The sequence below is a fragment of the Schistocerca americana genome, chromosome 1 (genome assembly GCF_021461395.2).
Source record: "Schistocerca americana isolate TAMUIC-IGC-003095 chromosome 1, iqSchAmer2.1, whole genome shotgun sequence".
NCBI classification, from domain to species: domain Eukaryota; kingdom Metazoa; phylum Arthropoda; class Insecta; order Orthoptera; family Acrididae; genus Schistocerca; species Schistocerca americana.
Genome location: NC_060119.1, coordinates 482587167 through 482613835, shown reverse-complemented (window position 1 = coordinate 482613835; position 26669 = coordinate 482587167). Strand labels below are relative to the sequence as shown.

The 26669-nt window shown below is 37.7% G+C and overlaps 1 protein-coding gene across 2 annotated transcripts in view; it reads right to left on the bottom strand.

Annotated features, from left to right (window-relative positions):
- Positions 1–26669, bottom strand: part of LOC124604329 (serine/threonine-protein kinase par-1-like) — a 388446-nt gene that overhangs the window by 107509 nt on the left and 254268 nt on the right. For both annotated transcript variants that reach the window (XM_047136468.1, XM_047136470.1), the window contains exons 12-19: positions 21240–22856; positions 20783–21074; positions 20397–20528; positions 18283–18516; positions 14948–15088; positions 10726–10852; positions 9297–9439; positions 4292–4425 (exon numbers count right to left, since the gene is read on the bottom strand). In XM_047136468.1, coding sequence (XP_046992424.1) covers positions 4292–4425; positions 9297–9439; positions 10726–10852; positions 14948–15088; positions 18283–18516; positions 20397–20528; positions 20783–21074; positions 21240–22856 — 2820 coding nt within the window. The remainder of the gene's footprint in view (positions 1–4291; positions 4426–9296; positions 9440–10725; positions 10853–14947; positions 15089–18282; positions 18517–20396; positions 20529–20782; positions 21075–21239; positions 22857–26669) is intronic.

Genomic DNA, 26669 nt, shown 5'->3' with positions numbered 1-26669 from the left:
AGCCTGTTAATCATGGATGAAGGGCAACAGGCTGATTCCATATTCCTAAATTTCTGGAACACTTTTAACACAGTGCCTCATGTGGACTGTCAACAAATCTCCAAGCATATGAAATAGATTCTCAGATGTGACTGACTTGAGGACTTCTTAAGAAACAGAATCTATTATGTTCTCCCAGAAGCCAAGTGTTCATCAGATACAAGAATACTGTATATATGACCGATCTGACAGATGGGGCTAGAACAATCTGTATCCATCTGCTGATGATGCCATAGTGTACAAGAAAAGTATCATAATTAAGAAATTATAATCATTGAGTGATTGTAGATGGATACAGCACGGCTTAAACATAAATTTTATCTGGTGTGACGAATGACAACTTGCTCTAAGTACAGAAAAATATATGTTAATGAAGATGAGTAGAAATCCTGTAATACACTACTGGCCATTAAAATTGCTACACCAAGAAGAAATGCAGATGATAACGGGTATTCATTGGACAAATATCTTATACTGAAACTGACATGTGATTACATTTTCACGCAATTTGGGTTCATAGATCCTGAGAAATCAGTACCCAGAACAATCACTTCTGGCCGTAATAACGGCCTTGATACGCCTGGGCATTGAGTCAAACAGAGCTTGGATGGCGTGTACAGGTACAGATGCCCATGCCGCTTCAACACGATACCACAGTTCATCAAGAGTAGTGACTGGCATATTGTGATGAGCCAGTTGCTCGGCCACAATTGACCAGACGTTTTCAATTGGTGAGAGATCTGGGGAATGTGCTGGCCAGGGCAGCAGTCGAACATTTTCTGTATCCAGAAAGGCCCGTACAGGACCTGCAACATGCGGTCATGCATTATCCTGCTGAAAAGCAGCGTTTCGAAGGGATCGAATGACGGGTAGAGCCACGGGGCGTAACACATCTGAAATGTAACGTTCACTGTTCAGAGCGCAGTCAATGCGAACAAGAGGTGACCGAGACGTGTAACCAATGGCACCTCATACCATCATGCCGGGTCATACGCCAGTATAGCGATGACGAATACTCGTTTCCAATGTGCGTTCACCGCGATGTCACCAAACACGGATGCGACCATCATGATGCTGTAAACAGAACCTGGATTCATCCGAAAAAATGACGTTTTGCCATTCGTGCACTCAGGTTGGTCGTTGAGTACACCATCGCAGGCGCTCCTGTCTGTGATGCAGTGTCAAGGGTAACCGCAGCCATGGTCTCCGAGCTGATAGTCCTAGCTGCTGCAAACATTGGCGAACTGTTCGTGCAGATGGTTGTTGTCTTGCAAACGTCCCCATCTGCTGACTCAGGGATCGAGACGTGGCTGCACGATCCGTTACAGCCATGCAAATAAGATGCCTGTCACCTCGACTGCTAGTGATACAAGGCCGTTGAGATCCAGCACGGCGTTCCGTATTACCCTCCTGAACCCACCAATTCCATATTCTGCTAACAGTCATTGGATCTCGACCAACGCAAGCAGCAATGTCGTGATACGATAAACCGCAATCGTGATAGGCTACAATCCGACCTTTATCAAAGTAGGAAATGTGACAATACGCATTTCTCCTCCTTACACGAGGCATCACAACAACATTTCACCAGGCAACACCGGTCAACTGCTGTTTGTGTATGAGAAACCGGTTGGAAACTTTCCTCATGTCAGCATGTTGTAGGTGTCGCCACCGGCGCCAACCTTGTGTGAATGGTCTGAAAAACAAATCATTTGCATATCACAGCATCTTCTTCCTGTTGGTTAAATTTCGCGTCTGTAGCACGTCATCTTTGTGGTGTAGCAATTTTAATGGCCTGTAGTGTATTTGAATACAGTATTAGTGGTATGTGCTTGACACAGTCGTGTCGATTAAATATCTCGGCATAAAACAATGCAGTGATATGAAATGGAATGAGCATGTAAGGTCCATAGTAAGAAACGTGAATGGCCGACTTCGGTCTATTGGAAGAATTCCAGGAAAGTGGAATTCAAATACAAAGAACATGTATAGAACAGTAGTTCAACCTATTTTTGAGTATTGCTACAGTGTTTGGCATCCCAGTAAGTCAGATTAAAGGAAGACATTGAAGCAATTCTAAGGTGTGCTGCTAGTTTTGTTACCAGCAGATTCAAGCAAACACTCGAGTATTACAGGTAGGCTTCATGAACTCTAATAGAGGCTGTAAGGGAAGACAATATTCTTTTCGCAAAACACTATTGAGAAATCATAGAATGCAGTCTTTATCAGCTGTGCGATATTGCTGATATTTGTCTTATGGGCATAATTCTCTGCCTCAGGCTACAGCCTAATACCCATTATACAAATATCAGCAATACCACCACTGGGGAAATTTAGAGAACCGGCATTTACAGCTGACTGCAGAACAATTCTACTGACACCAATGTCTATCTCTCAAAAGGGCCATGAAGATGAGATAAGAGGAATTAGGGCTCTTACAGAGACATATATATATAGAGTTGTTCTTCACTTGCTCCATTTGCAACTATAGCAGGAAAGAGTGGTACAAGGTACCCTGTGCCATTCAACCTGTAGTGGCTTGTGGAGTGTGTATGTGTGTGGATTAGATTAAGTGTAAACTTATTCACAACAAGATTTGGATGCAGTTTGAAGAGTTAATGTAGTAACAGGTGAGTAATTTTGTTTGTTTGTGTCTGGGAGAGTGTATACTTCAACCAGAAAAGAATGGTACCTTGAGAGCTAGTGATGTCTGCGTACTGCCATTTCTGTCTACGTCCCATATGTCAGTCAGCAAGTGAGTGGTGACTGTCCTCCTTTTGTCTATTGTTTCAATAATAGCATTTGTGTTACTGTAGGAGTAATGTTCCTGTCCCACTCCCCAAACTACCTCCACATTTGCGAAAGGTATTTAGTAGTTGCACTAACTACTACTTACGAAACAATGGTCTCTTAGGCTCCATTACACAAGGTGTCCACAATAAGAGAGATGATAAAGCTATAACAACAAGACTAAGAAAGGACTATAATGATTTTAATGGAAGACATTTATACATCTTCAGTGCAGCATATTCTTGTAACTGGTTCACAAAAATGTTAAGGAAAATTGATTAAGTTATTTTTAAATAGAGTTTTCCATGAAAAGGAGCACAAAAAAAAACCATCTCCATGCTAACAAAGAGATATTTTTTTTTTAATTTTGTAATACTTTACTTATGTATAAAATGACTGAAGTGATGAAAGGATAAGAGATGGAAAAACTCATTGTTTTATTCATTCGAAGATTAAAATGGAGCACAAGTAAATATGAATGTTAGGATATATACAGAAAAAATATTCCAAATAGGGAAATTACTAAACAGAGGAAAAGCAATAGTTATATCACACACAAAAAGGGAAAGAACTGTTTTGAAACTACAAATAAAAATTGTGTTAAACAAATATTTAAGTTAAAAAGAACTTTTATCTCAATATATAACATAGTCAAGATATTGCCCCAAATCCAACTGTATTGCCTATGCAATGATGCATCCTGGAATATTTTACAGTAATGCCCTTATTACTGCATTTTTGCAATGTTTCAATACTCTTTGTTTGTGATCCTTGCAATCAGTTAATGTAAAATTATTAAAGTAACATTAAAGTAGGAGTTTCAAGTAGATATTAACTGCTAACTGTATGGAAAAGAATACATGGTCTTCATAGAGGGCAGTGTTAATGTGGTAATTGAATGTCCTTAATTGGATATAAGTAATGGAATGGTAAGTGTAGAGCTGTAAAGTCAGTGTAATATAATCAGCGAAGATAATGTAGGCACGCAGGTGAATGTGTATTCTGCTACGGTAACTCTGTCGAAGTATTTAGCCAAAATCATAGCAACATTCTCAATCCTGTTCATTTGCTTATTGATGAATCAACACCTCAACTAAACAATGAGTTGTTATCTTTACCTATATACAGAAGACAATGTTATTACTATTGGTTTGTTAATACAGTCATCTTTTCAAGTCAAAATACAATTGACATTTCCATTAACTGGTGAAATGAAAAGGAAAAGTTACTCTTAAAATTCCTGCAAACATATGCCCCTTTACCTGTTTGGCAATAAAAACTTCTTTCCTAAGCTACATATCACAAGTACTCACTGCTGCAGGCGAATAAATTCTGGCACATCAATATGACAACATTAAAGCTCGTAAGTGATCTGGTTCATGTACAAGACTAGAAACTTTTCACCATTAATGCTGCTGCAAATTACCAAATTAATAAGAGCAGAAGGCATGCAATTACACACCTCTTGGGACTGTTCCACTGTTGTCACTGTACACGCTACCAGAGTCGGACACATCTCGACTAGCACTACGACGCCATGGAATATCCTGATCCCGACTAAATGGTCTTGAAAAATGTGAAGTTTCCGAGAGCCTCCTGCAATTATATAGCAGAAAATGATAGTATATTATATGACAGTGTATTCAATTAACACTTCAGCACAAAAAGTACACTTGCACAATTGCAAAAAAATTAAACATAAAGGCTACACCATATTATGATTCATGCATCATGCAATAATGGCAAAAGTTCTTTCTATTGCTACTGCTGCGATCACTGTTCCCAAGACTACTACTATGTAAAATGCTACACACACACACACACACACACACACACACACACACACACACACACGCACACAGAGAGAGAGAGAGAGAGAGAGAGAGAGAGAGAGAGAGAGAGAATACAACAGTCAAATTCAACACACTGTCTCCATCAGCAATAACTGCCTTATTTTCTCTTGTTTCTTCTTAGTTAAAATTATTCACATGCTAATCATTAATTTCTTAACACAGTGTCGCTAACAGTCCATCCAAATTACAATCACAGGATATGTGTTGAAGAGCTATCAGAATTCTAACAACATATAAATTTTTTCAGCGCGTAATTCCACTAAAAGCCAGTTCAATGTAAAGTGTGGAGTATGTATTAAAATGAACTATATTGTCATGGATAATACAAAGAGTCTGAATATCAGCAAGTCTCACAATGAATGAATATTTGGGACATTTGGAATTTTTTGTCATTGAGTGTAACTGGACATTACTTTTCAGAATGGAGATGTAGCAACATGTACTTGCCTTTGTTACATGAATTTAACTGTATACTTTATATTTAAGTAAATACTATACAATAATTTATAAGTAAAATATAACACTCAATAGAAATATTTGCTTTGAACTCAACTAGTGCTGGTGCAAAGATTGGATCCAAAAGAAGTATGGGATGTGTTTATTTTGCAACAAACCCATTATTTCCTATCACAGTTATAAATTGCTAGAAGTGGGTTTTTATTGCCTTCCTGAGGCCTGCAGGTGTTGTGCCAACTTGTAACTGTAATGTGAAAATGACTATGAGTTTCAATCTGTCTAACATTGTGTTTGAGTTAAATAATGTAGGAAAGTTCTTATAGAATATTTTGGGTTAACAGAGGCAGGCATAGACAGAGAGAGAGAGAGAGAGAGAGAGAGAGAGAGAGAGAGAGAGAGAGATGTGTACATGTGCATGGCTGTGCCTCTACATGATGCCAGCACCATGTATAAGGACACAGGCTGTGTGTGTGTGTGTGTGTGTGTGTGTGTGTGTGTGTGTGTGTCGAAAGGATTCATTCCAACAGCTAGCAAGTTTTCTTTCTTTTTTATTTCTGCCTGTTGATGACTCAATGCTCCTTTTCAGTGAGTGGTCTCCTTTACTCTAAGTATTTACTTCCTGCCAAAACTTTCCTACAGTAAAAATGTACAGGGTGTTTATAACTAAACTGACGGTGTTCCAAGTATTGCTTGGCGGGCTGTATACATGGCACTGTAAGCAGTCAGAATGTGAAACATTTTCTGTTTTGATGTCAGTATGCTGTTTGTCACTTGGCAATGCCTGCTGATTTCTTTTGTGAAGTGGTTGTTGGTGTAAAGGGTTAAGAAGGCTGAAGATTTCTATATGAAATATAATGGCTACTGACTGGTAAAGTTGTTTTACCAGAATGGAAGCACTGCATTGTGGGAATATTGCTGACAGAAATAGCTGTAAAGTGGCCCCAGTCAATAAAGGGACTAAAGGCTCAAGCTGTGTTACAGGAATTCTCTCCCCCCTGGTCAACAGTTCAAAAGATTTTGTGGTGCAATTTACACTGGAATCCTACAATATAGAGAACTCACATCAAATGAAGCTCCAAGACGACTTTGTTCTTCAGTTTTTGGCAGGCATGGAAATAGAGGATGTGTGGCCCGGGAATATTCTTTGGCCACATAAGGTACATTTTAGACTGGTACTGTGAATGCAAAAACCATTTCATATGGGGTTCTACTCCACCACATGTTGTGCAGGAACATCCACTGCACTCAGGTTATGTGATTTCACAGTGTGCTCTCAGAAGCTCTTTCATTCTCAGTCTGTTTTACTCCATTGAGCTGTCACCTCACTGACCTGTTAGGTGTACAGTGACCTCCTTGTGCAACATGTGATTACAGCTCTGCAAGATTGCAGTATGTCCACACCACTGTTTTCGTGTCACATGGAGTGACATCACTTGTCACTTGCCAGGTAAAAGATTTGCTGTGAGAAACCTTTGTAACCATTGCATCATCTCTAGGCAATTTAAAGATGTGTGGCCTTCCAGATACCCTGATCTAAATCCATATGATTTCTGGTTGTGGGGATATCTGAAAGACTGTGTCTATCAGGAATGTATCCACACAGTTCTGGTCTGAAGGTTAGTATACAATGATATATCACTCTGATTACACCAGATATGCTGCAAACAACTGTTGACCATCGCTTGTTACAGATGCAGCATGTTGTTGAGTCAGGAGACCATACCGAACACGTTGCAACTTTTGACCATATTCTAATAAACACGCCAGAACCACTCTTATCATGTGTTTGATTGATCCTCCCCTTTTCCTGCACCCATACCACATTCTGACTGCCTACAGTGCCATATTTTCATCTGGTGGCAGAAAATGGATTTTTGTTTTCAGCATACTCCACATGTGCACCAATCAGTGAGCATATCTATGATGTTTCAGTATCTTGTGATGCACACAGCCCACACTGCAGTATTCAGAACTCGGTTTAATTATAACCACTGGTATTTACAGGAAAAGATGTAGAGAAATTCAACAAATTGCATATAGCCTACTTCTCTCAAAGCACTGGATTGGGGAGAGGGGTCGGCAAGGAGCTCAATATTCCAACACAACAGGCAGGTCCTATCAATAGAACCTAATATCAATACCCTGTGAGATAGAATTTTAAATCATCAGATTGGTGCATGATCTTGAAATATATATCAACTCATCTCCCCTTTCCTTTCCTTTCCTTTCCTTTCTGGTTGAATGCTAAAGACCAAATTTTTGTCATACATTAGATATAAACTGGTTAATTTTAGGTAAAAATCAAACAATGGAAAATCCAGGATAGGCTGTAACAATATCATGAAAAGTGTGGTTTCAACTGCCAGAGACTGCAGTCATGTGTGTGGGAGTTGTGTTTGCATAATTTTAGGTAAGCATGATTACAGTTTACTAATCTGGCATAATGAACAATTACAACACGCCATGCAGTAGGTGAAAGAATCTGAGTAAGGACAAAGTGTGATTAGTAGATGGAAAGACTACCATAAATCTTGTTCACAATTCAATTGTAGTAAGACCATCATATAACTTGTTTCTATCTCTGACTTCTGCTTCTCCCTACATACTGAATAGTACTATTTCTTCTTTTCTAGTACGGTCATATGTTTAGAAATACAATTCAAATATGAAACAATACATTCAATGGGAGTGTATTTAAAAGGCAAGATGAAGAAACAGTTCACCTCTACACTAATCTTTCTTGTGAATATAGCACTGCAACTTGAGTGAAAGTGAAAATCAGATTAAATGATCTAGTGAGATAGAATTTCAACAGATATTTTGGAGTATATTAATCATAAGCGAGTACAGTTCCGGAAAATCAAAATACTTTAAATATTGCCAGTGATGAACCACCAATCTGTATTCTGAAATTCTAAAAAAGTGGTCACTTTTATATATGAAAAATAGGCAACACTCAACTAAAATTCATTCAATGACTGGAGAATTCCTCAAATATGGCTTCCACTATCTAGTTGCCACTATAACAAACAATGCACAAATTCTTCCTCTGTCTCCATCAAATTTTTCTTCGTTCAGTAAACATTAGACACGTTTTGAAAAATATAATACAAAAACAGAGACAATTAGCAGGAATAAAGAATATCTAGTGCAGATATGGATTAGAAGCATGTATTAATAAACCTCAAACTATTTTCACCAATAGGCTATTTCCTACAACAGCTGTCAATGTTAAGCACAAAAAGAAAAATAGCTCACTGTACAATTGGTTGATTTACTTTAAGAGGTAACAATAAACAAAAGTGAACATAATTTATATTTAAAATTGTGCCTTGACCAAATGCTGCTATTTCTACTACTTAACTGAAGTCAATTAGCAAATACAAAAAAGAAAACAGGGAGATACAAATTGTACAACAAATCATTCAGCATTCCTCTGGGAGACGTTTCTAAATACTATGGAAAAAGTTAAAACAATTGTCACTGAGACAGACAGGGGGGAAAAAAATCAGTAATAAAACATACATATAAATGCCAAAACTATTAAATGTGCTATAATTATTTTTCAAAATACAGGTATAATCTACAGGTTTTGCTCCAGTTAGGTCCTTAATTTTTCCATTTAATAAACTTTAAAAAGTGAAAATCATACTACATTACTCACTCCAATTTAGATATCTTCTTCTCCTCATACACTAAGCGATAGCTAATAAGAAGAGATCAGTGATGGAGGAAATCAGTGTAAACATATCTTTCACATATTTCAGTTCTTCCTGTCTAAAGACTGAGACATAAAAAGCCACAGATATCCTAACATACAATACAGAGTCTAATAACAAATAAACCAATTAACAATCACATCAGACATTAACAGACTCAGAAAGAAAAGACACTTATTTGGAAAGGAGGGGATGGCGCTGGTGGTTTGTTGGGGGGGGGGGGGGGGCGAGGCTGTCGAGCCAACAGTGGGGTAGGGGGCAAGAGAGAGAGATGGAGGGGGGGGGGGAGGGAGAGAGAGGGGGGGGGGGGAGAGGGAGGGAGAGAGAGAGAGAGAGAGAGAGAGAGAGAGAGAGAGAGAGAGAGAGAATTAAAAAACTATGGTAAAGTTATGTACAGTGAAGAAACACCAGAAACTTATTTTAACTATTCGAAGTTTACCTTGAAAGTGGTTCTCCCATGCTATTCCAGAAACGTGAAGGCGGTGTGCGACCAACATTTTTTAGCTGGCTCATCAGAGTGCTGGTAGGAAAACCTGGTCGAGCACCATCTTCCACATTGAGGCGCTGTGTCAAACTACGAACCTGCACAGACGTTTACTCTCTTATGACGGAGACTGTTTGAAAAAGGAAATTTCAGGATGCATATGGCAACAAAATATCAGGAAAAGCCAGACAATTGTCTTACTCTGTGATATCATTTTAAATCATACAAAAAGAGGGTAGTGTTTACATTAACATGAAGCATTTTGTTCAGTATTCTACTACTACTACACTATAAACCAAGATGTTTACATTAATGCAATAGATACGAAGTGACTGTTGTCCTCCTTGGTTTCATATCAACAGACTTTCGACATCCACTGGTAGACAAAAGCCCCCTCTCCAGACTTCTCATCACATTATGGTCTTTAGTTACAAATATCCATGTTTCACTTGTTGCATGTTTCCTGTCATATACTCACCTTTCGTTATGGTGTTTTCCAAGTCTTTTCCAATCTAAAGGGTCCCTTGGACTATCTCATGACCCATCTGTCATGTATCTCAAAATTAATTTAATTTTCATTACAGTCATCACTACATCTTAAATTCCAATCTGTTCCTCAGTCGATTTGTTTTCTACTGATTTTGTATAGTTTTCACAACAAAAGTTCATGCAATAACAATATTTTTTTTTAATTAACAAAAATAGCATATCTCGTAGATGTGGTCTAAACAGACCAAGAAGCACACATGTGAGTGTGAGCTGCATTTGCACAAATGTGTGTGTTTATGTTTTCTATTTCTGAAGAAGGCCTTCTGGCTGAAAGCGTACGAGTTTAGTAGTCTTTTTGTTGTGCTTCTCTGCCATTCAACATTTCTGCTATATGGTGAGCAGCATCTATCCTTTTCATAATACTGTCATGATTCCATTCCAGATTGTTCCATTGTCTGATCAAGTAAATTTTGTTTCAAGAAACTATATACAAACAACTTTTAGCACAAAGTAACAAAAACTTAAAGCAACAATGTCAGTAAAATGGGAATTTTGCTCAGATGTGAAGTTTGCGAAACTCAGTCACATTATCTGCAAATAATTCCTAACTTATAGGGTAGTCACAGAAAGCCCTCGAAAAAAGGTCTGTTAATAACGTAGAATGATTTGTGGTTAAGAATTTGTTTCATAAAAGGAAGAATATTAAAGTGGGCATCAAAAACTATTTTTCGGGCTAATGCACCAAGACCATGAATGCAAAGGTATAAGAGAAAAAGAAGTTAAGTTCCTGTTTAAGGAAAATCACAGTGTACAGAAAAACTAACCACAAATAAATAGTTACATAGCTGTGTCTCTTACATTGTGCACCTTCCGCTCTCTTTCCTGTTTAACTTACCCTTGACAACAGAGTTGAGAATAAGGATTCAGCAGTAAGAATTTCAAAGCCATCATCATCGTCGTCATCTTCTGCAGAACTGAGGCTATCATTACGTTCTAGTGTACTTCTATTTGGCCTGGAGCTCCTAAAATTGGTAAGAATAGTGTACATTATATTTATTTAATATTTTACCTCTGCAATAATTTTTCATTTGTATACTGAATATTTATAAAAATAGAAGAAGAATTATTTAAACAATGGTTTTATGGGAATCGAGCAAAATATAATTATTTAACAACATGACACAGACACTTGAAATGTGAGATATGAAACAATATTATTAAGGAGAAAAGCTGACAGATATCATGCTGTATGGACAGATGGATCTGTGTCTACAACATATAATCTGTTTAGAATTGTACAATAAAATTAGACATTCTAGTCTCAAATCGCAGCAAAACTCAAGTGTAACCTGGAATTAATATATGACTAAAATTATCAACAATAACACAAATTTACAACAGATTTTCAGGATTAAACATATTAGAAATTATGTACATTGTTACTATTAATGATTTTTCTTGCAGCACTAAATATAAATTTAAATAAGTAACAAGATATGAAAAAAAGTTTGCATTCACATGGGATCCAATTTTCTGTAATGTATCTACACACATAATTTGATTCAGTATGTCTTAGGACTTAATTTGTTTAGTTAAGCTCTATATACAAACACAGACAGAACTTCCAGAAATAACAAAGCTTGAATCAATCTAAATAAAACTGGCAACAGTATGGAAAGGAGCAGATGCTGCAATGCTACGAATGGATCCCCCTATTCCAAGAATTGCTATTACAAGGGAGTAATAATGATTTTTACTAGTTACAGTGGGACAAAAACTAGCATTCTGAAAAAATTGAAGACAGCACTGGCTCCCTTAGGAAAGAAATTGTTTCCAGGCTACAAACCGGCATTAGCACACTTTATCAGGGACTTCAAGAGCATTAAGTATGCATAACTAAATAAATTTATTACCTCAAAAATAAAATTTATAAAGTTACAAATAAGGATATCCCCTGCTGATATTGCTTGAGATTTACGGAATATTTGTTAATGTATATTATACGAAGGTGATTTTATACATTAGATCTTTGATCTTGGTGAGAGGGTGGGTTAGAAAGAAACGCCCTGCCAACAACAACTACCTCTGACAAGAAAACGTCATAAAGTTGACTTGTTCCACATGAAAATTTGGGCCATAATTCTAACAGTATGCAGTTATGACTTGAACATACAGCTTTTAAACTTCTGCACGCATCAGTTGTTCGTCACGCATTCTGCACCGCTGTAAAGCCCAAGTGTGAAGTACTGTACAGCGGAGTGACAATTTGAGCCATCCTATATGTTGAAGCGGGGGGGGGGGGGGGGGGGGGGGGGGGGGGGGGGGAGGACACTCCTGCTCAATGTGTTTTGAAATCTTGTTTGAGAATACACATTGTTCAACACAAAAAATAGTAAGAAATATGAGCATGTAAATATGTCAACCTCATGCACACATACATTCAATACTATTTTAATAACATTCTCGTACTGATAGTCTCCGGCTATTTATAACTCAAATTTAAAATGGGTAAGCCTAAGCAACTGAAGAATTATTATGAAATGTACTTAATGATTTTCCATTTAAAATTTAATCATGCCAATAACAATTAAGAACAATGAATCTCCTGCAAATTTACTTCACTTTAACAGTGCCAGCTTTAAAATCCAAAGAAAATATTGTACAACAGTGATGTCAATCATTAAATAGCACTACACTAATCCTTCAATGACACACTAATTTGTTCCACTGCATTTGTGAATCACAACAAAAAAATGTTCAAAGCAAAGAAATCTCTGGCACCAGCTATAGTTTAGCAACAGTGCATTTTGATGCAATGTACAACAATGTTAAAAGCTCTTAGTCACTCCACTGTATGGTACTTCACAATTGGGTGTTAGGCAGCTGCAGTGGAACAGAGCACATGACAAACAGCTGCTGCACAGAAAAATTTAAGAGCTGTACTTTCAGAAGATCATAACTGCATACAATCAAATGGCCAAAATTTTCATGCACGATTGGTGCTGGAGCTGATATCTTGTGTGTGTGCGCTTTTTTCTCTTTAAAACATGAGGTCAAGTTGGTGACACTTCTTTGCGAGAATAAGAGCTATTAAGAGCTCCATTGCTGTAGTCACAACTTTATACAGCTGTATGACCATTAACAGAATTTTGGAAGCATTTTCAATAGACACAGCAGTGGAGAAAGGTAGAAATATTGTAAATTAAAATTGTACAGCAGCCACAAGTCACATGTAACGTCTTCTTTACTTATACATGTTTCACTAGATCAATTCAAGGACCTTCAGAAGTATGGAAATACCTGCACAATGTATTATACCACTACATTAATAACATAAATTCACAGATTCATCTTATAATGTGTTCACTTACATTATGTAGCTGAGAGCAACACATCACAAATATCGGCTGTGTGCAGTGCCACCATCGTAAATAAAATGGAGTAAGTTGGCTGTGTACAGTTAATGTCTTGTTGTCTTGCCACTTAATCTTAGAAAGTACCTGATTAGAGAGTTTATGTCAACTGTATGTGTGGTGTCACCGCCAGACACCACACTTGCTAGGTGGTAGCTTTTAAATCGGCCGCGGTCCGCTAGTATACGTCGGACCCGCGTGTCGCCACTATCAGTGATTGCAGACCGAGCGCCGCCACACGGCAGGTCTAGAGAGACTTACTAGCACTCGCCCCAGTTGTACGGACGACTTAGCTAGCGATGCAACACTGACGAAGCCTCGCTTATTTGCAGAGAAGATAGTTAGAATAGCCTTCAGCTAAGTCAATGGCTACGACCTAGTAAGGCGCCATAGCAATTGATAGTTATCGTATGAAGCATGTCTCATCAAGAACGATACCTCACGCCATCCTGCGTGAGCTTATAGCGTGCATTTCGGCCTTCTCTAGCAATATAACAGTATGCAACCAACTTACTTACTCCTTATAGCTTATGACGGCGGCACTATACACAGCCTGATATTTATAACTTGAGACCCTTGGCAACATAATGTAAGTTATCACATTGTAAGTTGAATCTATGAATTTATCTCATTATATGGCGGTGTAACACACTGTACAAGTATTTCCATACTTCTGAAGATGCTTGTGTTGGTCGAGTGAAATATATAAAAATAAAGAGAAAGCTTTGTGTGACTAGTGGTTGCTCTACAATTTTAGTTTCTAATGGTCACTGTTCCCCTGTATGCAAATGCCTGCACTCCCTAGAAAGATTATAGTTTTACATTTAGTTGAGATTTGAGACATTAGAGATAGGTTGATAAAGACAGATAAGGGAAATGGCCCTAATCTTGTTCAGGCAATATTCATCATTTTAACAGACCCTGCAACATTGTTTTTGTGGTGGTAGGACAAGAAACTAAACCCTCTGCTCTCAAACACAGGTCCCAAATTTTAACTGCCATGCCAGATTGCTTCATAAAAAAGAAGTCAGAGCAATCACAATTTAAACATTAACAGAAATTACCTACAGAGCCATTCAATATAGAGTATTGGTGAAGATTGAATGTATGAGTCAACAAGTGAACAGTACACATCAAATAGGCTTCATAGAGAATGAAATACAGGAATGGCCAGAAAAGTACAACAAACTCATAGACTAAAATAGAATATAATCATCAAGACACTGATCACTATAGCTATAAGATAAGGCACAAAAAGCAGGTGTCAAACTTTAAGGGTTCTATGCTGCCAACGGACATGAAATTTAAAAAGTTTCTAAAAACAGATTAGGCAAAAGATGGGACAAGAAGAAATAAGAAAAATAAATATCTGTGAGGATTGGTAGGCAAGACTGTAAACATGTTGCACAAGAGATGACTAAAGTTCTGAGGACACCCCACATGAATTAATGATGATGTATTGGCAAAGGACAACCCTCCAAATATGATAACTCTGTCTAGTTTATGGTGAGCTCTGTCTACTTACTGTTAAAGTGTAGAATGACAAAAAGACAGTGTTTGTATACTTTTACATGGAGACCTACAGTAACCTGGTAGTCAAGACAAAAAACTAAAAATTATAATAATGTTAAAAAATGCTGTATTATTTTGGTGACATGGCCTGGACCTACTCCCAAATATCAGCATGCATAAACTGGGTATTACCTAAGTCTGTGCATGTGGAATGCGCCTTTCTCTTCTTCAGGTGTTTCAGGTTCCTTATCTCGACTCAGTGAGCTATGACGTTGGAGTGTGGCAAATGGGCTATTAAACCCTTCATCCTCACTAGCATCACTGATCAGCCCGCTAAAAAGTAAATGACAGGTTAGGTATTAGTACAGACATTTTCTTTGGTAGGCTAACTATAATACAAGAATTCTATGTTAATGATGATGACAATTAATATTACTATTATTATTATTATTATTATTACTATTATTATTACTACTGATTATTTTATCAAACTGTTCACGTTACCTTAGTTTTGTACAGGTTTTTTTTCTTTTTTTTTTTTTAAAAAAAACATGCTAACTATAAGGTGGTGAACTTCACCTAGACTACTATGTAGTGGAACTGCAAATCACAGACATTCTTACAATCTGCATCAACTGAATCAATAATGATATGCAAACATTATGGTTCCTAATTTAATACACATCATGACTACAAAGCAACACACAAATAATTATCAAACTAAGAGAAACAATTGCACAAATTATATTTGTATAGCATTCAAACACTTATAGCCTGCCCTCCAGTCACACATATTTTTCATTCTTAATTAAACAATTAAAATCAGGCAGTCAAATGATTAAGTTTTTTTTGTCACCATTCATGTGAGCTCTGTTCAGAAAACAACTGAACTTTAAATTCTACAGATTATTGGTCCCTGACCCCTTCAAAGTACAAAGTACTCCCCCATCTGCACACTTTTTCCAGCAGCGATTCCATTTTGCAAAGCAGTCAAGACACCAAACGTGGTTACGAAGCTGGTAATGTGCAAGGTGGTGCTGTCAACTGCATATAACTATCTCCATTGGCACATAATTCAAAATGTTCAGTTATTTTCTGAACAGATCTCATAAACATATCTCTCAGTTCTACACATATTTGCAACCCATACACCTTACATACTGGAAGTCTTTAGCAAACTTCAATAAAGCACACCATAAATCTGTACTCACTGAAAATTTGGTATATTTTCTAATTTGTCCCATATAACTCTTATCACATAAATGATCAAATAAATGATAAACTACATAGTGTACTGCTAACTGGTATCCCTCAGTTAACTACAATAATGAAGAACACTCACAGCCTGCAAATTATCTGAGGTACACCATTGCTGCACTATCCCTTTTTCTGTTCTTGAAACTATCATGCTTAACAAATGAGGTCTGTTGACATAAAAGTTTTCCGAGTATTGTACCAAGTCATAACGTAAGAAAACTACACTGGAAAAAATCAAAGTTTCAGCCACAATTACCATGAAAGAAACGTTGGTTTCTCCATTATAGATTTTTACATTAAGATGCAGTACAACACTCAGAAAATTTTTGACATCAACTGACTCTGGCCACAGAAGCCTACACAGTTATAAATATAAAATGTGTTTATCACATTATGTATGGCATTTTCTATTTTACCTTTAAGGTAAGCGGTAATCTATTATTCCTACAACCATGACAGTTGTTAGGCATTCAGAACAGACAAAATGTCTACTCATCAGTTATTCAACTTGGATGAAACAGAACACTTCCATTTTGAATCAATTCCGCTGTCTGTATTTCTGATGAAATAAAGTAATTTGCCTGTACTATTCCTATACACATCCAGTCTCTCATACAGTTTAAGAGTGATTATCAGATCTTTACCTTGCTGAAGCACCAAGGAATAATATCTTTGCTTAGTGGAGTAAAATTCTGAAGTCTTCTCCTCATTGTGCAAGAGGTAAGGAAAGCAGGTCAGTAAGCAACAGCCGGGAGGAATGCCAACAAGGAAGAACCATTGACATTTCATGTAATACAGCTGCAAGACAGAGTAATTTCGTACAAACCACAAGAAATGGGTTCCCAAGGCACCAATGCAGCAAAGAGGAGTAAGAAGGCTTTTTAAGTTGGATTCAAAAAGAACTTTTCGGCAGACTGACTCCACAGAATACATCTGCCACTACTACTGAAAGGTGAAGTTAAGGCACCTCTCAGCTGCCACTAGGGCCCTCTGATCAGACAAGAAAAGCAGTCTAGGTGATGACACTGCCACCTCACAGCAGAAGAACATACCAGCCAGTCTTGAATAAATATCACTCCTGTTCTGGTGATAGGGCTACTCAATTCACAAGTATCTAGCTTGGACCTTGGACATTCCTGAGAGTAGCATGACTACACACATTTTGTGATGAGTTGGTAGTGCCTCTCCAGCATACCATCTATGGTACAAACAGGTGTGCAGTGGTCACAAACTTTCTGGAGCCACTAGCAGCCCTGAACAGAGCGAGCAACACCACCCACCTGCGCAACATGGCCACTGGCCCCGTGACATCACTGGGTGCCACTGGCCCCATGACGACACTGGGTGCTAATGCCATGGTTCTGCAACTACTGTGGGATGAGACTGCGCAGCTTGAGTGGTGTCATGCATACTCGGAGTGTCGCACACCACTGCTACCAAACAGCTAGAAGCGGCTTGAGAATTAAGACAAGTGTGTATCTTTGAGCAATAAATGTTTACTGTGTTAATGATGTTTCACTAGTGTCTCTGAGCATCTGACAGGCCATCATACATTAAAGTCACTGCTTATCCATGTGCGGGGATGGGGAACCAGCTAGATCCTGACCTCAACAACCCACTGTCAACACGTAACGTAGCATCCTTCACCTCAGTGCACTCTTCATATATTCTTTTTCTGTATCTCACTGTTCTCCAAGATCTTACTTCTAACCATATACAATATAGATGTCTATATTTTAACAAAAGCTTTAAACAACAGTTGTTGGTGAAATATAGAATACACTGAAAATGGCATTTTGAATGTTTAGAAAGATATTTGAATAATTAAAAAATGAAAATAAATAAAAAATTAAATTTATATGCAAAAAAGGCATATCTCCTCAAAAAACTGTAAATAGAAAGTACTGAAGGGTATTAAATTAGGAACAGTCCAAGAACTTCTGCAAAATAACATGCTGCACCTAACAGAATTATCAAGCATCAGGATTCAGATAAACTTTATGGTAGCAGTTATATTCAATATATGAGCAACATTAACTCAACAAAGAGAGCTAATTTCTTCAGCTACCAGCTAGTACTTAACAACAACACAGTAGATCCAGTCACAGTTCCTAAATTTTCCAAATAGGCACTGTAGACATGATTCAATGACACAATAGAGTTTCTGCACAAGGCAAAAACGATTTTGACATTGATAACTAAGAAAAGACCACAATGTAAACCAGTATGAACAAGACAAAGGATCTGAAGCCATAAAATCCCTCCTATACCTCATTCTGCGGTGTCTACCAAATCGACTTGTCTTCCGTTGTCTAGGTTTGGTGTTGTTTTCATCTGAAATAGATGGCTCCAAGCTACCAGCCCTTGGTGTAACATATCCTCCACCTTCTACTGCTATAGGAATGATGTATTCACGTGGAGATTTCCTGATGGGTTCTGGCCCAACTGATACAGTACTGTCCGTATCTGAATCTTGAGTGCTCTGACGAGATAGGCTCCCAGATCTAGGAAAGAGGAAAGTAACAACAAAATTCAATAACGCCATCCATGCCCTCTTGAAAGTTTACACATGTGCATAAAACTTAACTCCAATACATGTGCACTCAAATTATCATTTTTTTAGTCAAACAAAAATAAACTGTATATTAAAATACTCAAACAAATCAAAATGTTCTTTCACATTCTGAGTGTTAAGCCATTTGCTCCCTACATGTCACAGAGTCCTGGACATTTCTTTAAATTCTTACTATTCTATACCGTATAGGTGCAGGGGCATAAGTCTAATTTCTCCAGTTTCAACTTACGGCCATATCTGTAACACTCAGACACTGCCTCATTTGTGGACAAAGCGTGTCAGTCCTGCTTGACCTCTTGGTTGATTTAGGCAGTTTAAACTAACAGGTACCATTTTAATGCTGCATACTGGTATATCAGCATGGGTTTAAGCAAGACTGACATCCTTCTTCCCAGTGTCTGGTAATTACAAATTCACTCATAATATGAAATTGCCGCCAGCAGATATAAGCCTCTTTATCTTCCAGGTATGGCACTGCTTTCTCATAATTATAAAACTATACACATATCTGTGATTGTTTCAGCAGAAAATTTCTTCTTTACTATAGTCATAGAATGGAATGCATCAACTAAAAGTTTGTTCCAACCTATGCTGTTCAGAGGAGTTGGTGCTGTGGAGGGTAAAGGGGGGGAGGGGGGGATCCGAATGACATGGGTACTGCAGCAGCTGATGAAATCATTGGTAAAGGGAGATTGATGCCCCCTCAGTAGTCACAAGATCACTGGAACCTAAGCACAAGTTCATACTGGGGAAGAACAGGGAAGGAAATCATCCATGTTCTTTTTATAGGAATTAGCATGGTATTATTTTAAGCAACCATACAAAACTAAAATCTGACTGGCCATGTGGAGATACAAATCCAGGTCCTCCCAAATGCAAGTCCAGTGTCTTAACCACTATGTCACCTCACTAAGACACATGGGGTGACATATTTGTTCATATAACAGAGTCTGTAAAAGGCTTTAAAACGTAATCAGTTGCACTAAAGTAACTTGTTATAGTAGATGTGACACACACAAATATCAAGTTACACATGAGAGACTTCATGACAAGAAAAGGGTCACAGATGTTAAAATGTAGATACTGTTGGTAGTCTCTGTGCTTGATAAGGACAGACGTTTTTGTGAAATCATCAGGCAGGAATGATGTCAAGATGGACCAGGTGAAGCAGATTTTAGTATAGGTTCCTCAAAGTATTCAGTCAACCGCCCACCTGCACTATACAATATGATAGTCCTTTCTTATGCCACTCTTCCATAGATCCCTTACAGACAATTCAGATACAAATCCCATCCCATTTATTCACTCAGCACATCATATTACAGTCCTGTCACAATTATTTCACAGATTAAATCAAAGGAAGGATGTAAGTATGAAAACTAAGTAGCCATATGCCTCATGAACTGCCACTGACTAACTGTGACTATCCATAACCACTTGATTACAGAATAAGCCCCACACCAATTATCTAAACAAGTGCTTCAATATTTGATATTCCCTAAAGTCAAAAAACCTTCTGAACTGCACAGGTGGCATCTATACCTCCAGCACATTCCTCACTCCACCAACTGGCTTAAACTCCCACTAGTCACCATATCTGAGCGTCCCCTTTCCCACACCTCTCAAGAGTGAAAATTTAAAAGCTAGAGGAATATTCTTATATCCAAGTTAGTGTATGTGCATCACCAAACATTCAACCGCATGTGGCCTGTTGCAGGTCTTTATGTATTACTTAAAAATGTACCCTTTAATGCTTTAAATGGAATGAGTCTCAAAACACAGATGTCAGAAATCAATTAAAATTACAACCTCTGAGAAGTATACACTCGCTGCTGTGTGGGGGGTACAGGTGGCCGCACTGCATTTCCTTCCTCCACGTGAATAGGAATGATGTGTTCTCGTGGCTTGCTGACTCTTCCTTCAGGCTCCAGAGAAACTGATCTATATGTACAAAAAGAAGGAAATAAGGTGCAACTTATAGTCTTTTTCCATAATACAGAACAGCCTCAGAATAAGCATTTGAGTATCAACACACGTCTTCAGCAAGTTATCACTCGGCAAATGTATTATAAAACTCCACTGAAACATTAATTTTTTTAAGTCAAAATGAACTTTCGTGCTCTTTATCTGCTAACTAATTAGAATACTACAGGAATAAAATTATTTCATACAGTAACATAAATGTATCTACGAACCTAGGTGGCTGTTTAGGTGCAGCAACAGAAACTGGGAATGCTGCTTCAGATCTCTGAGAAGTCAGCTCTGCTGGCTCAATCATATGAGATACCTCAGTATGAAAACCAGCAGGTGCAATACTGGGTGAATTCAGTCGAATCTCTGCTTTTGAGGTTTTTCTCCTTGGTAATGTTGCTGACTTCAGTGTTATTTCTACTTTAGAGGATTTCTTTCTATTTGCAGCATCAGTGTTCATCCCAGAAGCATAATCATTACTATCAGGTTCTTTGTCTGTTCTTCTCTCTGGAACTTCTGAAATCACAGGTTTACTTGAAAGTGTCACATTATTGTCATTCTGATTGCCTTTCAGCTCATTAACACTATTAAAATTAAATTTGTTTTCTACTGGGGAAGCAACTTGTACTACTGCAAATCTAAAATCATTAGGTGCTACCTGAATTCTCACTAATTTCTTACCAGTCTGAAGATCTACAGGAGACAGGGGAGGAGACTTCGGAGAAAGTGGGGTTGTAATGTTCATTGTTTTTGTCTTTGTTTTAAGCTCCTGTGGAACAGGTACAGGAGGCTTTGTGGCTGTCCCTTTCTTCGTGTTATCTGTTCCAGCTTCTTTACGATGTCCTTCAGTAATTGCATTGCTGATTATTTCAACAGCATCTTTCAGCTTTTTTATTCGGGCTTCTTCTTGTTTGTTGGGCTTCTCGGATGTTTTCAAAGGAGGAATGAATTTCAGTGAGTCTTCTTTTTGTAATACTGCTGGAGATTCGTTTACACATGGCACAGGCTGATCATTCAGCTCCAAATTGGACAGTTTCTTGCTTGTTTCATTTATAACAGCATTTGTCTCATTTTGTACTGCAACAATTTCTTCTTCACCATTCATTGCTTTTGTTAATGGAAGTGCATCTTCGTTGTTCAAAAGTGCATTATTCCCTTCTACTGTTGATTCATAATTTTCTATGTCAGAAATTTCAGTTTTTGAATCTTCAGTCTTCTTAGAAGATGAAGATTTTGCTAAGCTTGGTACAGAAACAGCAGATGATGATTTCTTTTCAAATGCTCTTTTTGCATCACTAACTTTCACGCCAGGTATGAACACTTTCTTTGCTTTTTCAGGTGTAGGAGATTTTGGTTCAGCACCTGCTAACATATTAAATTTTTCAGCTGTCTCAAATATTTTTGAGCGTCTCCGTTCCATTGGTTTTGAAGGAGGTGAAGCTGTATCCTCAGGCGTGTTTGCACCAGATGATTTCTCTGATCCTGAGCCCAACTTCCCTAAACAAAGTTCACCTTTACTTCTTCTTGTTTTGGTACCAATCTTCTTCGGAATATCAACGGGAGGACTCACAGCAGCCGATGTACCATTTATACTAACACCATTCACATCTAACTCTCCAACAGAACTTGCTGTTTCACTAACTTCAGCATTTATATGATCACCTATCAGACTGTTCTGCATGGCAGCTTCCAAAGTAACAGAGCTGTCATTTTTCACATTATCACATATGGTAGGAACTTTTGTATTGTCCAACACAGAAACACTTTCCGAGTTTATATGGTCCATCACCTGTGGCCCCGAATCCTCAGCTACACCTTTACTCTCACTCACTACTTTCTTTTTCCGCTTCACTTTAATTTTTGCACTTTCCCCTTCATCATCAGGCATTTGTACATTGTCCTGCGGCTTTGCAGAACATTCATTTTCTGGTGAAAGGGGTTCACTTTCTTCCAACTCTTTAACCAAATCTGTGGCTGTCCTGCTCTTTGGAGTACTACTGGCCATAGTCTCCAGACCTTCATCCATTTGAACACTACTGCCAGCAATTGTGTCTACACTAGATGTGGCCGTCTTCACTGACCCAACAATAGTTTCAACAGATCCCTGAAGGGAACGATCAACATCCACCACTCCAGAGTCCACTTCCATTGGCTCCTCAGTAGATACTGAATCAGATTTCTGCTTACTCCTACTACTTGATCGGCTTCTGTGTCGTTCTGAGCTTCGTTCACGAGTTGAGCGTCTACTTCTTTCTTTCCTTTTAGATGCACCCCGATTTGCTTCTTCTGTGGAGATACCTGCAATTGAAGAAGTATAAATGTCAAACATAAAATATCAAATACAACCAGTATTGTAAAGAAAAGGGGGTTGTGCAATAAAAACTGTAGTCATTAATGGACATATGTTAGCAAGCACCTAATTAAATTTCTACAAATCTTAAAATAGTAGACTAAATGATGAAAATGTTACAATACAATTTTACTACAAAGAGCTTGCTGGCATATAGTAAAAATGTCTTCACAGCTGGGTATATTGTTAACCAATGAAAACATTTATTCAAACTGGGCCTACTGCACAACTTTTAGAGATGGGATATGCAGATATATTATCTTATGTCCTGATCTTCTTATTGATACTATGTGCACTACAGCAGAGCCTAACCTGAAACAATCATTTATTTTATTTCTAAACTAACCTAAAATTACATAAATTTAAAATATGAAAATGTGAGAAAGCCCAATATTGATTTGAAGCCACCTGAGAGTTAAAATAATTTAAGGGCAAAAGGTGGGCAATAATTATTGCAGCTTAATGAATAACCCATTAAATTATGGGCATGCAGCCTTGCTAATTCCAGCTCTTCTATTGATATTTCAACCACATATCTTTTGGCCATCCTTGGAGTGAGCCAAAAGAGTTGCTCACACTGGGGGTCACCAGGAGATATAAGGGGTGTTCAAAAAGAAATGAGCTGGAGGCATAATTACAGAAACCAGTACCTATATGTTACAAGTACTGACTCTGGCTATTGATACACTTGTCCCACTGTGACACGAGGCGGTGAACGGCTGTCTCATAAAATTCCTGGGGCTGCGATGTTAACCAGTTCTGCACATAAAGCTGGATGTTGTCTTCCACACGAGTGCAGGAAAGGCTAAGCTGACGCTCTTCTTTGACTAAGACGGACCCCTTCTGATTCACTTCCTGCAGCATGGAACAACAGTGAATGCCCATCATTACTCGCAAACCTTGACCACCCTTTGCCAAGTGATCGAATCAAAACGACCAGGCAATCTCACCCATGGGCTCATTCTGCCCCACAACAATGCAAAGCCTTATACAGCCAACACAGTCGCGGCACTTCTGCAGTAATTCAAATGAGAGGTTCTCGGCCAACCTCCATACAGTCCAGACCTCTCCCCTCTGATTACGCCATTTTTGGTCCCCTTAAAAAGGCTCTGAGGGGCAAACGATTCATCACGGACGACAACATCCAGCCCAGCTGTACACGCGGAACTAGTTAACATTGCAGCCCTGGTAATTTTATGAGACAGCCATTCACTGCCTTGTGTCGCAGTGGGACAAGTGTCTCAACAGCCAGGATCAGTACTTCTAACATAATACAGCTGTCAGTACTATCTATTTAATGTTACAACCAAACAAGGTTTAACAAGAGCTCAATGCAGATTAAATACATTGCAGAAGTGTCTTTCAGTAATCCATGGGGAATTCTACCTTTCAAAAATGAAAAAATAATGAATTACTTCAAAACACAAAACTGTTTCATAGGAAAACAAAGCCAGATATATATGGTATAAAATAAGAAGAATGGGACAATGCAGTACCAGTTAATTCATTTACATGACACACAAAGTCTCTAGTATGAAAAGTCACTGAAGGCATATTTTTAAATATGGATATAAAAACCACTAGAGTCAAAACAATGATGGTCAAAAACATTTTTATTTCTTAGTTATATATTAATGGTTTAGAATTAAAGTTCTATTGTTTTGTGAAATCTTATTTATAAAGAACCAATCTTTGTTGTTAATTTAAGTTTTGACTTGGGCATTTTTGTTCAATTTCATACAATTTTACTTTTCTTTTACAAAACTGCACTCTTTTTTAAATTCCAAAATCTTCTGAAAAAAGCTTTTAAATGAAAATAAAATGGCACTGTAGTTACTTTTCCTCACAGCAATAAAAAAGTATTTCAATGTAAACTGGATAACAACATATCAAGAACAACATCAGAAAACTGAGGAGAATACAAAATAGGATTTCACTCACTAAAAGTTTGTGGTTCAATTAAATCTTTAACACAATAAAAAGAACGTGACCTGTATGTAATCAAGTATGTTAATAGAATCATTATCATGATAGACACTATTCATACATACTGAGTAATACTGCTGTTTTAAGACTTCAATTTGCACTCATTTACATTACAATATCAGACACTTCACGTGCAATATCAGGCATTTCATGTGAACTACTGACACAGACTTCAGACACTGTGTTGAAACTTTCATTACCAGTGCAAGACAGTTTCACTAGCTAATACCGTTGCTCATAAAACTGCAATGGCTGAAGAGCTTTTCATGGTGGGCTCATGGTGGGCAAGACAGTTTCTGCATGAGACTTACTATGTCTTTGGTTTTAGATATAGGAAGAGTAATTTCTTTGATCACTAAGTGAGGAGTCAACTGCACCAGTAATTTTCCTCTTATACACAAACTTTGGTATTATTATTATTATTATTATTATTATTATAAAGTACCTCGCCTTTTACATGGCCACTATTTTGTGCCTTCCTTCAAAATAATTCTTTTTGTCTTCCCTAATGGAAAATACCACCAAGAAGAAGGCTTCGTTACATCAGCAGCTTCTGATTTCCAAACATTCTTCCACCTGATCTGCAGTTTTCATCTACAAATGTTTCCATTATGTAGCAAAAGGTATGAAAGTCAATTTTCAGTTCACCACTCAGGACAACATATACCTTACACTACACAGTAATGCTGAAATACAGGTACACAGGAAATAGGATTGCTTTCGCATCAATTACAGTAAGAAGCCCATGAATACTGAAATTACTGCCAAAGATTGGTGTAGTCAGTATCCAAATGAAATATTATGACTTCAAAGAATACACAATGTAAGAAACAATTTTGCCTACTGATATGGACATATTGTAGAGCAATCTAACAACACAAGATTCCAGACAAAAAAGTTGCAACATAGAGATTGTTACTCGTTTCTTGACACATCCGGTGATAAATTCACTGCCTCCAAGACTTGGCCCTCTCTGCTGCACAAGTAAGAGTTCAGTGCTCTGTTACACAATGACATGGCCGATTTTGCAGATATTCTTGATTCACCTGGTAGTTAGATATCTATATTTTAAATTTATAACTTTAACATATTTTTGTAAATTTTATGGTTTCACCAGTTCTGATAGTAGATGGCTCATGCTTTAAGACTCAAATAAACAAATAAAGAGCACAATCACCACTACGCAATACAAAGAAATATGGAGGAATAACACGATTGAAAACCACAAAAACACCAAATAGAGTCTTACTAGCTGCAGAATTACATAACAATGCAGTATAAAGGAGAACTTGTCAACTAAATGACCTTACTCAAGGTTCTACAAAACAGGTCTGGAGACAAGACTGGAAAGGTAATCTGATGAGAGCAGATATTATAGTGTGAGGAAGATCATGCTGTGTGCAATCTTTTATCTCAAACTTAACAATATCACCAAGAAATCTTGGTGCAATTGAGAGTGAGAAATTGAATCACATTTAGAAAAGTCTGAACATCAAATTGATTTTTGAATGTTTGTAGACTGGCTGAAAATGCATTACAATAAAGATAAATGTTGAAATGCTTTAAGAGGTTGATCTTGCGATAATTTTGGATACCATATAAAAGGATAGAAATACCAACATAAAATCAAATGTAAATCAGGAAAGCCAACATTACACAGAAATTTGTCTAGCTATAAGAGAGTGGATAACATCAACAGAGTTGTCAGCAGTAGCACTAAAGGAAGATTGCACAGCAGTCATGCAGAAACATTGAATGAATCCAACCAAACGGAA